Source organism: Trachurus japonicus, chromosome 12 (assembly GCF_045865225.1).
Source record: "Trachurus japonicus isolate A0001 chromosome 12, Traja_1.0".
Classification (NCBI taxonomy): Eukaryota; Metazoa; Chordata; class Actinopteri; order Carangiformes; family Carangidae; genus Trachurus; species Trachurus japonicus.
Genome location: NC_140918.1, coordinates 18972133 through 18986986, shown reverse-complemented (window position 1 = coordinate 18986986; position 14854 = coordinate 18972133). Strand labels below are relative to the sequence as shown.

At 40.9% G+C, this 14854-nt stretch overlaps 1 protein-coding gene across 3 annotated transcripts in view; it reads right to left on the bottom strand.

Moving 5' to 3' along the window:
* The window catches only part of sh2d3ca (SH2 domain containing 3Ca), a 61483-nt gene extending 47179 nt beyond the window's left edge, over positions 1–14304 (bottom strand). For 2 of the 3 annotated variants that reach the window (XM_085793729.1, XM_085793731.1), the window contains exons 1-4: positions 7821–7994; positions 6517–6774; positions 5308–5782; positions 1041–1080 (exon numbers count right to left, since the gene is read on the bottom strand). In XM_085793729.1, the coding sequence (XP_085649855.1) occupies positions 1041–1080; positions 5308–5782; positions 6517–6774; positions 7821–7839 (792 nt within the window). In that variant the 5' untranslated portion in view covers positions 7840–7994. Of the gene's footprint in view, positions 1–1040; positions 1081–5307; positions 5783–6516; positions 6775–7820; positions 7995–14286 lie in introns of those variants that run through there. The other variant, XM_085793730.1, reaches the window with a different exon arrangement.
* Between the last annotated feature and the right edge of the window lie 550 nt (positions 14305–14854).

Genomic DNA, 14854 nt, shown 5'->3' with positions numbered 1-14854 from the left:
CTCTTCCTTCCCTCCTTCCTTTTTCAGCCTCACTTCCTTGCTTTCCCTTCCCAGTTTTGCTCTCGGTTTGAAGTCCAATATTTGAACTTATGCGTGTTTGTAGTTTACAGGATGCACGACTCCCTATCATCCATCTCCCAGGTCAGGATAGAAGCTTCACATGCTCTCTGATCTTTAAGGCGAACCTCGACTCAAGCATATGGCCCCACCTACTGGCTGCAGCACAGACTACCAGCCTGGCTGCACAGTGCTGACACGAGCATTGCCTCACTCCAAATTCAATTAGCTAAATGGCAGACCGAATTAGGCTAAATGCAGAGTGAGCCCGCTGAAATGAGAATAACTGTTGAGGACTAAGGGCTAATAATCAGCCGCAATTACATCTGAGCGCTCACGTTAGAAAAAAGTCTAATTCAATAATGTGGGAAGGAGAGGGAAAATTTCAAACTGCGTTGCTCATTTAAGCTGAAAACGACAATTCATATCTCTCGGCAAGTCAGGCATTGAATGTGTGTGCATGCATGTGTCACTGAGAGAAAGGAACACTGTGATAGGTGGGATTATTATGAGCCGAGAGAAACTGAGAAGTTGCCGTTTTTGTCTCATCATTGTCCTACCAGCAGTGTTCTCACATTCATCATCAATACCACTAGGGGATGGAGAGCTGTAGAGATTTAATCAAGCATCAGTACAGTCTATCGATTGACATTTAGCTTAAGTAGAGGAAAAGGTGAAAAATTTGTGGAGTTACTTTGTTTTTTTCTTGTTTTTTTAAGATAACCTGTGATCTTTAGCATCTAACATTTCACAGAGTTGGACGTACAGATACACTGAGAATAATTATTAGTAATAATCATATCTATTTGAAGCATTGGTGATCATTTCAGCTTTAATTGTGTCGATTTTGTTTCTATGAGTAGGGGAATCTTTAATTTCATGCACACACTGGATACTACCACATATTTTAGAGCAAACAACTTGACAGGAGGCAAAAAAAACAAAAAAAAACAAGATACAGATGCTCAAACATCTGGACTTACCTGGACATACACAGCCTGGCTTTCTGCTGGCTCCATGTGGCTGAAGGGAGAAAAACGAAGAGAGAGTAAGTGTAAAAAAAGAAGACAAAGTAGAGGAAATGTTAAGCATTGTCATAACAGGAAAAGGGCTGTAAACCTCTGTCAAAAGGTGTGTGTATCAACACACATAAACACACACTTGGCCTTTTGTGTTTGATCTGGTCTTGTAACAGGTGCAGACAAAAAAAAAAACATGCCTGTATTCCCATGACCCACTTTTGCAGCGGCCTCTCCAGTGAGTAAAAATGTAGTTGCAGCTTCATGGAAAATGGATAGATAACAAACCCCACTGAGCGTCTAAGGTTGCTGAATATGGAGCTGGCCTCTCAAATCTCTCGGGGACGATAACTCACCCTTTTACTCTCATGATGGATTCGGATCATGTGTCAAAAACCCTGCTGTGCTGTAGTCTTGGGAGCCATACTGTGGGTACTGCTGTGCGGCTTTGTGATACGGAGCGGGCGCGAGCAAAAGGGGGCAATTACACTCCCAGACAAGTTTTAAGATCAATCAGCACAGTTCCCAGTTGCATGATGGGTCTCATAAGGCCCAGAGCAACGCTGTTTTACACATGACCACAGAGAGGCCAGATCAAAGGCACACATCGTGGCATTGGGCTGGGGAATGTTAATGGGTCCCACGGCAGAGGAGCTCTACATTCCCCTCCCAAACTGCTCCTGTGCTGGATCTCACTAAAAAAAAAATTGTACAAATGTGAAATATTTGCCTACATCATTCACTCTGATAAGATCCGCATTTATTCAGAAGGAATGAGATGAAAGAATGTGACTTGAGCTGTGAATATAAAAACATACAGATCATGAATGAAGCATGAAAGCAAAACCACACCAAGTACACAGTCGATGTCAAGCGTTAGCTCTTAGCTGACTGAATTAATTTGAAATAGCTATGACTGTGTAAGCGGATTCAAAGTATTACTTTCACAAGCAATTACTATATGGTTTGTTTTCTGGATTAATTGATTAATTGTTTGGTCTTTAAAATGTAACAGGGGGAAATGTTTGGAGCTGTTTCCTGGAGCTCAAAGCAACATGTTTAAACAGCGTGTGTGTGTCCCCATCAATTATAGTCACAAAAGCCCCAAATAATCAATTAATCAACTATCACATCAGATATAAGAAAAGCAGGGAATAGCTAATGTTTGGTGTGTTTTTTTTTTGTTTTTTTTTGCTTGAAAGACCAATTTGAGCAGTTAATCAATTATCAAAAGAGCCAATCAATTTTGGCAATGAATTATAACAGATTCAGCTCATGCAACACAGCAACTCCACAGTTACAGTCAGTTTACTGGCATAGGAGAATAAAAGCATCAAAGCTGATTAATGTGCTAATGATTGAATGTTCATTTTATCTAATCTTCTCAACTCTAGCTCTGACTTTAGTCAACATTTGGGGGGTTCCTCTCCCTCCCCTTTGCAAATTAGCACCAAACACCTTGACTAGCCTTATACTCAGCTCCCTAAGAGACAGTGAGACCAAAGAACAAAACCCATAAGCTGAGCTGAGCTGAGCTGACAATCTGTAAATCACCATGACTGCATTTGATTCCTGAGCCAAAATCTTACCAGTCACCGAGAGCAGCGCCAACACTGTCTGACAACAACAAATGGACAAAAGCTTTTTCCAGAGGAGCAGGTGAAGAAGTGAGGCGCTGACACGTTGGACAGGAGAAGAGCAGGAGAAGAGGGATGGACAGACTGACAGAGGAGAGAGAGAGGACGAGAGGAGAGAGAGAGGGAACTCTTTGATGTGCACAGACTGGACTCGCAGCACACTACAGAACTCTATTTCCCACGGTCCCTGGGGCTGACCTAATGGGCTGATGTTGCACGCTCTCACACATGCCAGCCTGGTGGATGCCAGCACAGCTCCGGCCCTGTAAACCGGGCATGCACACACACACGCACGCACACATGCAGCTCAAATCCCCCACTGTAACACGATACGCGCACCCGGCTATCATGCATTGAATATTGTAAGGCTGGGAGACCTTGGCATGTCATGGGAAAGCAGCGAGAAAATGCAATCTGTTCGGCCGAGAGGAGGAGGAGGAGGAGGAGGAGGAGTGGGGGTGGGGGGCACCATCCAGGAGTTACCATTTCCCCTCAAACTCTTGCATAAAGTTCTCACTTTGTTTTCTGATACTTTGTTTTCACACACTGCCGCACAATAGGCAATAATAAAGCTCATTCCTGCCGGTCTCCTGCGTCTCAGAACAAATCCACGCAAAATGAGAAAAAAAAACATCAAACCCGCGGCAGCTTTCCACCAGCTTCTGATCAATGTTACCTGCTGTCTTTAAAAACACTCAGCGATAGGTGTTGTTTTCTCGCCTCGTATCCATCGCCAGAGACGAGTCCAGCGCGCGGCAGCAAACACACACCGCTAACTCATTTCAACAACTTTCAGTCGGCAGGTTTAGTGAAACCGCAGATCTACGCCCCCTGGCTGAGGAACCGAGTAGGCCTACGGCCGGTGAGGAGCATGTGTCTGCACTCTGCAGACCCGCAGGCTGCAGATCCAGGCCCAGGGCTGTTGTATAGGGGAGAAAGGTGATGATAATTCTAGGGGCCCAGCGCCCAGTGGGGCCCATAAAAAACCCCAGTAGTCTAATCTTTGTATGACTGACTGATTTATTCTGCGTAAGACCCTGACTATAGTACAACATCTTTCCAAGAATATTTGTCTTATTTCTTGTCCAAATGTCTCATTTCTAGTCAAAACCAATCATTTTCACTTAAATTCACAATAAATAGAAAAATCTGCCAGTGAAAGTAAGTTTTTTGTGCTTGTAATAAGGAAGAAAAACTTGCTCCACTATCAGATTTGTTCTACTTATTCCAAGTGAAAATATGCTTGAAAGAAGAAAAAAGTGTCTAAAAACAAGCTACTTTTAGATGTGTCTTATTTTAAGTATAATGAAATTTGTTTTGACTAGAAATTACATTTTGACTAGAAATAAGACAAATATTCTTGCTAAGATACTTGAGTTTTTGCAGTGTAATGCTGCATTAGCATCAAAACAAAGAAGGCTAAATAAAAAACGATAATACATACGTAGTCTAAGAAAAAAAAAGGAAAAGTTAGGGGGAGGGGCCCACTTTAGTATTCTGTAAGGGGGCCCAAAATTCCTAGCAACGGCCCTGTCCAGGCCCACAGTTCTAGGCCCCTTGTTGTACGTACCACACACACAATGATGCCTGTTAGCAACTCTGTGTTGTCAAGTTTAAATAAAATGGCCAGATTCATCTACCTATTATGCTACTGTAACATCTGACTGGACCCGGTTCGGGGCCTCGACCCTTTGTCCCAGAACTAGGGGCCTGAACCTGCAGTCTCCGGGTCTGCAGACTAGAGACATACTGGGTTATTACAGGTCCGGGGCACAAATGTGCTGCTGGGCCCCTGGTCCCAATTGTCTCTGAGCAACATGTACAGTTTTCATGTTGAAATAAATAACCAGGTTGTACAGCATAAATGAGAAAATGTAAGGATTCCAAATTAAGACGTACTTTAAAACACAAATATAAACAACTGATTCAAATTCCACTAAAATATCAAATAAGATATGATGGTAAAAGTAGCAGAAGTGCAAGTTTGACATTTGAGTAAAGACAGTAATTCTGCTCAGTGGGGTAAAGTGGTTAGAACTGTGTCGCCTCAGTGTTATAGGTTCAATTCCCAGGGCTGCCTGTGTGGATTCTCTCTGGCTTCTAAGACATGCACACACTAGGTCCATGGATGTGAATGTGAATGTGTGTGTGTGCCCTGTTCATCTCTATATGTCGGCCCTGTGGTGGACTGGCGACCTGTCCTCATCCTAGGTCACCTGGGACCCTGCAGCTCTACACACAGTGGATGGATGGGCCTTTTTCCCTGATCAATAAACTACAGTTATACAGCAGCAGCAACAACAACAACAACAACACTGTTAGCCCAGAGCGTTCAGGTGGGACATCTGAGCGTCTTTACTGTCTGACTGCATAAAAGCTGGCAATCATCAGTTCACAAATTTATGATTAATAACAAGCTTAGATATTTGTTTTCTTTATAGCCCTCATAAAGTGTCAGTAAAGCTTATATTGCTGCATTAGATAATATCCTACAAGGCACAACAAAAACACCTGTAAAACTGTAAAAGGAATCAGCCTTTGATTAAATAAATGCAACAAAATACATGCTATAATCTTTCAAAGTAAAAACTCACCAATAAATGCTGTCAGAGTTTTTGTTTCCTTCAGGGGCGAACTCCGCTGTTTTAGATACAAGCCCGGACTGTAGCCCATCATCCTCATAATCCTGGCTGAGTGGAGCTGATTCAGTTTTTTCGGGGTGCAAGTCTCCACCTGCCTGGGTGGTTTCTCTCTTGTCACAAGCCTCTGGTTGAAGTGCAGCGCTTGAGCCACCAGATGGCGGCACATCTTCACAGACATCCGAGGGTCCAGAGGGGACGTTTTGGGTGTTTGTGATAGTTGTCTCACCTGCAGGTTTGAGTTGTGCCTTGTCATCTTTCAGAGATTCTTGGTTGAGTCCTGTGTCATCTTTAACTGCAGCTTTATCCTTGGTTACTGTGGGTGCGACCGCTGCCACTCTCAGTAGCTCTCTGTCTCGGTCCCCTGCAGGTCTCTGGCTTTGACTTCTGCTGATGCTCTTGTCTTTACTCTTCTTACTGCTGCTGGGGGCTGATAGTGAACAAGACAAAATCAAAACTCATTCTCATGTTGCGACATTGATCACTTAAAGGAATAGTTCACCCAAAATTCAAATTTCACTCATTATCTACTCACCCTCATGTCGACTAAGGGCTGGGAGAATTTTCAGAGTCCTCCGTGGCTTCTCGGAGTTACGGGGGGGTCCGTGCAGCAGTATTTGTCCATATAATGGTTGTGAATGGTGCTCACTTTTCTTCGTCCAAAAAGATACACCAAAAACCATCGAAATACCTCCATACTGCTCGTCTGTAATGTCCCTCTTGTATTGAAGCCCCAACATGAGAAATTGTTCCGAAAAAAAAAAAAAAAGTATATGTTTTAAGCTTGTATGTAGCGGAAGCTCCCAGTGTCTCAGTTCACTGCTCTTCCTGTGTCAGTGCAAATCACGCGAGATTTGCACTGACACAGGAAGAATTTCTCATGTCGGGGCTTCAATACAAGAGGGACATTACAGACGAGCAGTATGGAGGTATTTGGATGTTTTTTGGTGTGTCTTTTTGGACGAAGTAAAGTGATATCCATTCACAACCTTTATATGGACAAATACTGCTGAGCGGACCCCCCCGTAACTCAGAGAAGGCATGGAGGACTCTGAAAATTCTCCCAGCCCTTAGTCGACATGAGGGTGAGTAGATAATGAGTGAAATTTGAATTTTGGGTGAACTATCACTTTAAATGTTAATCATAACTTCTGCTGCTTTTACCCTTCTGACTCTTCTCCCTCCTCTTCATCAGCAGCCGTGGCAGCGTGCCCATGTGCGTGTAGCTCTCACTGGAGCGGACGTAGCTGGCCGTGCGAGGACGCATGGCTTCCAGGTCGTCCACCGTTGTCTCAGTAACCGGAGACAGGATCTTTGAGGGGGAGGCAGCACAATCGCCACCATCTCCAGACTTTGATTTGTCAGATTTGTCACTGGAGCGGCGAAAGGAGAGGTTGGTGAGGCTGCCGAACCACTTGAAACCTTGAGAGGAGGACGGATTGAAAATAAGAAGGAATGTGAGAACATGACGTCTGAATCTTTTCCTCATTTGTCAGTTTTTCTATACATTTCAAACCACTCATTACCATTTCACAGCTGAAGAAAAGAAGTCACTGTGATGAAATAAGCAAGGTGTGAAAAAACTGAGAGTGATGAGCAGACAGTGTGGACACCTTGGCTTGTAAAATGCAAAATGGATGATCAAGTCCAAAAAGAGGAAGAGAAGAGAGTTAATTAAAGTTGCAAAACATCAGTGATGGTTCAAAGCCAGCCGTGAAGGGGTGACAAAACCCACTGACAGTTTTCTTAGAGCTCACTTCCCTGCAGGTCAACCAAGTGACTATTTGTGACCATTATCAGCCACACCCACTGGCTGACAATGGTCACAAATAGTCACTTGGTTGACCTGTATATACATTCATGTGATATGTGCATGCAAGTGTACTGTATGATAACACCAGTAGACATGAAAATACTGTCTTTTTTTCTTGACTTTGCATTATTTCTACACTGTTTTTAATTTAATTTAATTTATTGGTTTATTTGAGAGGGACAGTGCAACACTAATCAACAGAAAAACTGCTAGTCTAATAATCTGTAAACTCTAATCTGTTTTCCCTGGCCAGATGTTACAGGCAACCTGTTCTTTGAATGCAGAATAAATATACACACAACATGGTTATATAAACATAGAGTGTATGTCACTTAAGTCATATACAGTATTGAGATGAGATGAGATGAGATGATAAACCCTAAACAATACAGTAACTGCAGGTGGGTGAAACCGAACAGAACAAACAGCCTCTATTCAATGTCAACAAGTCTTATTTTTTAAAAAAAGAAAAAAAAAAAAAAAAGCGGGTTGTTTCTCATGTGTCATCACCTTCACAAAAATACTGCAAAGCTGTTATGACATTGTCTCCACTATAGGCTCTGGTGAACCAAACCTACTTACACTTCTCGCCATGTGTAAACAGACGAACATAGCGTGGCCACTCTACTCACACAAACAACACACAAATACTCACTCAGTTTCCGCATGCTCATGTTGTGGCAGCAGTGTGGCAAAAAGCGATCAGCTGCAGGTGGGTGACAGATGGATCATCTGAGAGAGGATGCAGTCGGGCAGGGTGGATAGGTTCTAGCTGTGGAAGAGAAACATGAGTAAGAACCACAGTTCCTCTCTGCGGGTGAGACACTGCACAGAATTCGCATATGGGAGGGAGAAGAAAACCGAGAGATGAGCGGTAGTGACAGAGGCAGGGCAGACACTTCCTGTGTGAAGCTCAGAGGACCAATGGTGAGGGGAAATGAAAAGACAAAATGAGATGAAATGGCATTGACAGGGGAAGATAAAAATATGATCTGGCCAGGATGAAAGAGTGCTGAGAGAATGAGTGAGTGAGTGGTCACGGAAACTAACAAGGGTGTAAACACAAGTGGTTCATCAAGGAGGAGGTAATAATAGGCTACAAGTCCAATGCAGCTAGTTTACATGGTTAATGTTTGATAAGGGAACTGATTCTCAATCTGCTGTGATGCTGTCAGAGCTTTCTGCTAATGAAGATTAGTTAAACCAAACTTCAAGAATTAAACCATATTTATCCAGTAACTGGGACAAGTTGCTGTTTGTATGAAAGCCTGTATATCTAAGCACATCTTGCAGTCAGTGCACCTAGAATTGACATTTGATTCATTTGAAATGAAAGGCAGCAGTATGGCATTTCTTCCTCCAAAAAGATGTAGCTACACCCATTTCAGATATTTTAGGTTTCTAACATATGAATCGGGAGTGAGAGTTTATCAGTCATTTGGTACTATCAAATGGAAACTTGCCAATCAGTTGCGTTTGATTACACTCTGTAGGAAGTCACAATATTTCAAAAGATCCCAAACATTTCAAGTTGTTATTTGGATGTAGGGAGGCTACATAAAATGGTGAAGAAGATCAAGTTGATGGGATATTACAACTTTACAAACCAGAGAGCCTTAGAGTTGATGTACTGACACAGAAGATACTGATCATGTCAGATACTGTGGGATATTTTTTCTAATCAAAAAGATACTTGAACGGATATGTGAAGCAAAAAAGGAAATTGCATCTTGAAAAATGAAACGCTTGAGACAGAGTAACTTCATAGAGGTTGTTTTTAATTCTGAGACTGCAAAATGATGTGGCTTTAGAACTGGAAGGTTAGCAGGGTAACAGGGTACGTATCTTATCTCCCATCAACACTTCTTGTAAACATGACCACAGTCCGTTGAGCAGTCTTAAACAGAGAGGTATACTTTGTCATTTGGTTTTTGTTTTTATTTTAAACTGTCAAATGGCAGGGACTTCCAAACAGCCTTATACTGGTTGTTTTATGTGGGAGGGGTTTTGGTTTCTTGTCATATTTCACATCCTATACATTATGCATTCATTCCAGGAAAGCCTCACAAATGTCACATCTTTTTTTTTTTTATTAAGTGAGAACTTCATACAGTAAGAGGCAAACAGTTAAACCACATAATTATCATTCATTTTTGCAGCTTACTTTATTTAATATACTATACTTTCTATACTTTCTATAGTATTTTGAATATTGCTTTAAAACAAATGGAACCCTTTTTCCTGTTCATTTATTTACGGAAATATCTTATTAATCTATCTTTTGAGACTATATAAGAATCTCCACGAATGCACAATTTTAGTTCTACATTTTACTCACATTGGTGGCCACGTTAGAGCAGTTGACAGATCTGAAAATACCTGACCTTATTTTGTCTCCAAAACATGATGTCATTTCATAATGTTCATGAAACATGCAGATGGTTGCTCTGAGCACCAAGCATCACACCAAGTGAGTCCTACTGTATTTATCCACTTTTAACTTTAATATTTGGTATGTCTACCAATTACAGCAGCACATCTCTCTGGCATGGTGTCAATATACTTCAACACTAAAATCATCCCATACCTTCTGCTACTCCAGTCAAAGGTTTCCCTTTGAACGTACAATAGATCTGTCCATTTGATGTTCCGACTCGCCCTGAATTTGAGGTCCAGACTTTGTAAATAATTTGACTTCTTCTGTGATGGGAACATGATTGTGTGACTTATGATGGCTCTATTCTATGGTTTATTGAGCATAACAATTATTAATGGCCAAGTGCTCTAATAATTTTTGCCAACACTGTATGTGTATTTGTTTCTTTAAAACATGCATCCTTGTTTAAAATGTCAGTTCAGACAACATCAGTCAGGCTGCTACGGTAGCGCACAAATGGATAATGATCATTCTACTATAGTAGCGTTAGTATATGCAAGTGTCTGTGGTGATCAGCGTGTGCCATTTCTGCGAGAATTCTCACTTCCTGTTGAGGCGTGTGGCTTCTGCAAAGACATATTTGTCTTCCTGTCAATATGTACCACACCAATAAGTGTAGTTTTGAAACTGTGAAAGCAGAAAACGGATTGAAATCTACTGCACAGCAACAAAATGAAACAGCAGCACATCTGAAACTGACGGTGGCCCAGAGAGCTCAATGCACTGCAAAACACATGCAAAAACAAAAAAATGCACTGCAATTACGGAAAACACCTTCTCAGCTTTACAGCTGCAACAAAACCACAAGAAATGTAAATAAATTAAAGAGCTGCAAATACAGTCTTAAACACAACGGAAGTGTTTTCAGTGAGTGGACACAAGCCAACCATGAAGGCATCATCTTAACCGTATAGCAGCCTTTTCCACCACATCATCCTCTCTCTGTCTTTCCTTTCTTCTCTCTTCCCCACTCCTGATATTAGAATTAAGGCAAAAATGGGATGCACTTATTATTCAATTATTTCAAAAGTCAAAAGGTGGATAATAAACAAGTCCCAGCCAGGTTCATCAGTTTTTAGTGTCAGGTTCTACTGTTTTAGTGTCTGGAAACTTGAACAAAATATGAATTTACAGCACGTGTCGAATTCACTAAGGTGTCCTGATTTCAGGGCCAACGCAGAAACAGAGAAACAGCTCCTTTATTAAAGGCATTTACTGAATCAGAGCATAAAACAATCACTTTAACATATTTGTCATCCTATTGTCAAAGGCAACAAGGGTCTGTTGTTCATTTCCTTGCCACAGTTCACTGCTCAGTTGTTTCATCAACACGTTTTCTGGTTTGATTGTGTCAACAAAACTGAAAAATCACTTTCAGCTCCTTAATCCAGGGACAAAAGGCTCTTTGAAAGCACACATGCATCCTCAGCCAAGAGGCTTTTCAGCGTACAAGCTGTTCCCTTCATGGGCCGCTGCTGTAAGTCTCAGTGTAAACTGACTCGGTAAACGTCTCAGCATCACAGAAAGAGCCACTGTGGTCACTTCATGTCATTTCTAGTTAACTGTCTACAGCCGCACTTCCACCCTCCTATCCCATATGCACTTGACAGATCACTGTAAATACTCACATATTTTAGCTATAGCTGATAAATTAGCCATGTACATTTCCAATTAGGAGTCATTAGGACTATTTTCATAATAGTTCAAGTTGAATTTGTTGCCTAATTGCTGACCTAATGGTTCATTTTATCCTATCATATATGCTGCTAATGATTTTTCTATCTTCTAATGCAGAATGTTTCAGTGTCTCACTCTCCCTATCAGAGACCTGTTCTCCTCAGGCACTCAGGTCAAAGTGAAACACTAAAATCCCCTGAGCACAGCCTGTAGACTGAACCCTGTGTTCATCACTGCTGCTCATCGCTTTGCAATATACTATGAGGGTATATTCAGTAATGTGTGAAAGGTGCCCAATGTAGAGTGGTAAACATTCACACATGAACGCGTGCAAGAACAGCCTGCGGTTACAGGCTGGGCTTTCATTTTAGTCTTTGTGTCCCTTTGTGTGTGTGTGTGTGTGTGCTGCTTTAATTTCACCTTGATGAAAAAACAAGCCTTCAATAATTCAGCTCTCCCCCTCCTAGAGTGATGACAAAATATCGGTCACTGTGACCCAAGGCCACAATGATACTCTGCACCCTGTGAGAAAAACTCACAGAAGTGAAACCTTCAGCAGACAAAAGCAGAAACACTGTGGTCCTGACTGAGGTCCCTCCCAGGTTTTGTTTGCATTTCATTTGATTTCATTTCGTCAACCTCATATGTAGTTTAGTAAAGTGTAAATATCGAGACAATTCCCATCTTTTTATATTTTTCTTATAAGTAATTATAACACCAAATACTACTGAACCATTTCACATTTGTGTACACAACACAACTGTGCAAGTTCAGTGTATTAACAGTTTTAGAGCTCATTGGTTATCTATGAATCGAAGAAATAGAGGAAGCAGAAGTTTGGTAATAAATATCTGATGGATGAAAAGTTAACGTCTATTAATATTTAAGACAGTTTAAGAACAGACAAACAGAGAAGTCCTACTGTACAGTATAGCATTTAAAATATATGATTGTCTGAGTCCTGCCACTGGTGAAATGCTTTTATTATACACACTGGTAATATAACACTGGTATATAAAAAAAAAGGTTTTCACAACCTGAAAGAAAAGTTTCAGATTATCTACTCTGTACTGTGCTGTGTGAAATAGAAACGTAATGTGCTGTATCTGCTGAGCAATGCAATGCAATGGGTGTATCCTGTTACAGTGCATTGACAAAGTCGACTATGCTAAATGCTGAATATCCTGTGTTCATTAGAACATGATTGGATGACCACACAGTGTAATCAGCTGCAGTGGCAGTACAAATATGCACATCTTATCAGTAAAATGTTCTTTAAGAAAAAAAAATTCTCATTATTATACAACTCTGGCTGCTTTGGGGATTTTTTTTTTTGCACTTTACTGATTAGTGTCTACTTATTCTTTTTAATAAACTACAGTCATCATTTGAGATGTATAGTTGTTCGATAAATGAAAAACTGAAACACAACAGGAGTAGAGAAAAGGTCAAGGCCAAAGAGCGTGTCAGAGCGGCTTGATACCTGAGCAGTGTGCACATATTTTTTTCTTTTGTGGCATAAAGCACTGAGAGGAAATGTTTACAGTTTTTTCCCCATGTTCCCTCCCTTCAGGTCAAATCTCCCCAACAGTTTGTCTTTGTTTATTCTAAGCTCTTTATGCGTGTTCTGTGGGCATGCAACCTCGTCTGTACACTTTATATCCCTCCTCCTCCGTGTCACGGCATCTCCTTTCCCTTTTAAGCATGCCTCTTATTATTGTATACTGTCCAATAAAAGAGGAATGCTGCAAAAAAAAAACAATAATCGTAAAATGAAGCGAAGGCGAGAGAGGAAAAGGTCAAGACGGCAGTGTTTCAGATTGTGTTGTCATCAGATTCTGGCACTTTGTATTGACCTGGCGTCTATTTGTCACAACACAAGGGAGGCTGAAGGCTGTTTGTCATCAAGGTGAAATTAAAGCAGCACGCACGTACAAGCACACACATTCACCCTGGCATGCGTCCTTTGCTGTATTTGTGAGGACCTTGTCTTGATGGTGAAGTTTCAAAAAGGCATGTAAAAAATGTAATTTGTTATGAAACAGTTGAGCCATGAAGATTTTATTATCTTTTGTGTTGAAAAAAGATGTTGTATGAAAAATGATGTATGTTAACATTATCAGTACAGTTATTTTACTTTGGTAATGTCAAGAGGGTGGCCTCAAATAACTTAGACCTCTCATACATAACGTTATGTAGCAACATCACCTCCAAAATGAAAACTTAAGGTCTGACGTAATGCAAATCAGGTACTATTGACTTTCTTCAAAGGGGAGTTGAATTACTCAGATATGGACATGTTACAGTAATTAAATGACTTTAAAGAGTTCTTCTTGGTTTATGTGTACACAGCAGATGGTATGTACAGTATGTGATATCTGCTTACACATTTCTGGACACCTTGTCTGACCTGACCTGTTTTCATATCTTTTCCAAAATTGATGTTTCCAGGAAGTTTGATGCTTAAAAAAACATGTCTGCCCAGATTTGCATTAGTTCGTATCAAATGTTTCATTTGTGATCCGGCTGCAACAGAGCAGCAAAAAACAACTCCTCCAGCAGTGTCTACAGCCCTACACAGCAAAAGTATATTAGCAGTGGTGGTGTGTGAGTACAACCATGGTTCACTGGTATGTGAGCAATCTGCTCCTGCAAACAAGTATTATTATATTCTCTGTGCATGTTTCCAGAATCCAGTGTACTTGTGTTGCACCATGGTGAATTTAAATACAGTAGCCTAGTTAAGAAGGTGTCATCCTGGGTTTCTGACTGTGGGGGGCGCCAGAGACAGTTACATCTCAGACAGACATCAGCCTTGTAAAGCAGTAAAAGAAAAAACTACAATACCGATACTACTGATTAAAATAACTATATATGGCTACAGCATATGTTCCATTTAAAATAATACATTTGACAAACCTGATAAAAACAACTTTTAAGTACTTTTTTTTTTTTTGAGGATTTAATTATTATAATATGAAACTTATGAGTAAACCTGACGTTCTACCTTTCCTCTGCAAGAATCCCAGAGTTGCTCCTTCTGGTTTGGGCAGTAGCATGTAGCACACATCTGTACAAAGGCATGGCCATTCATGATGGTCTGGTCCACTGGAATCCACTGGCATCATCCAGCTGTCACGGAAGGACTCTACAGCACACAACAGGAGGACAAGGGCACAGTTGAAGTTATAAAAAGATCAGTCTAACATCATGAAAGATTCATATCCTGATAACATATAGCTACATCCATTTTACATCAGCTTAATTTTACACATCTCAAAATTGTCCTACAAAACTGTGGAAATGATGAAATGCTATAGAGTACTTGGTGTACTTGATGTTTCAGTTATTTATTTCTATACCGGTAGTCACTGATTGCTTGTCATATCAGCAATTTCAGACTAAAGAATCGTTTCATCAACCATCAGGAACATTTTGCACTACCCTTTATTCAAATGGCTCTAAAGTATTACAAGACACCCTGTAAAATCAGCAGCATCTAGGCAGTTTGCTGTCTTGATGCTGATTTCCATGGCTACTAGGAGGGTCCCTTCCTTTATTTTGTGTTTTCTCTC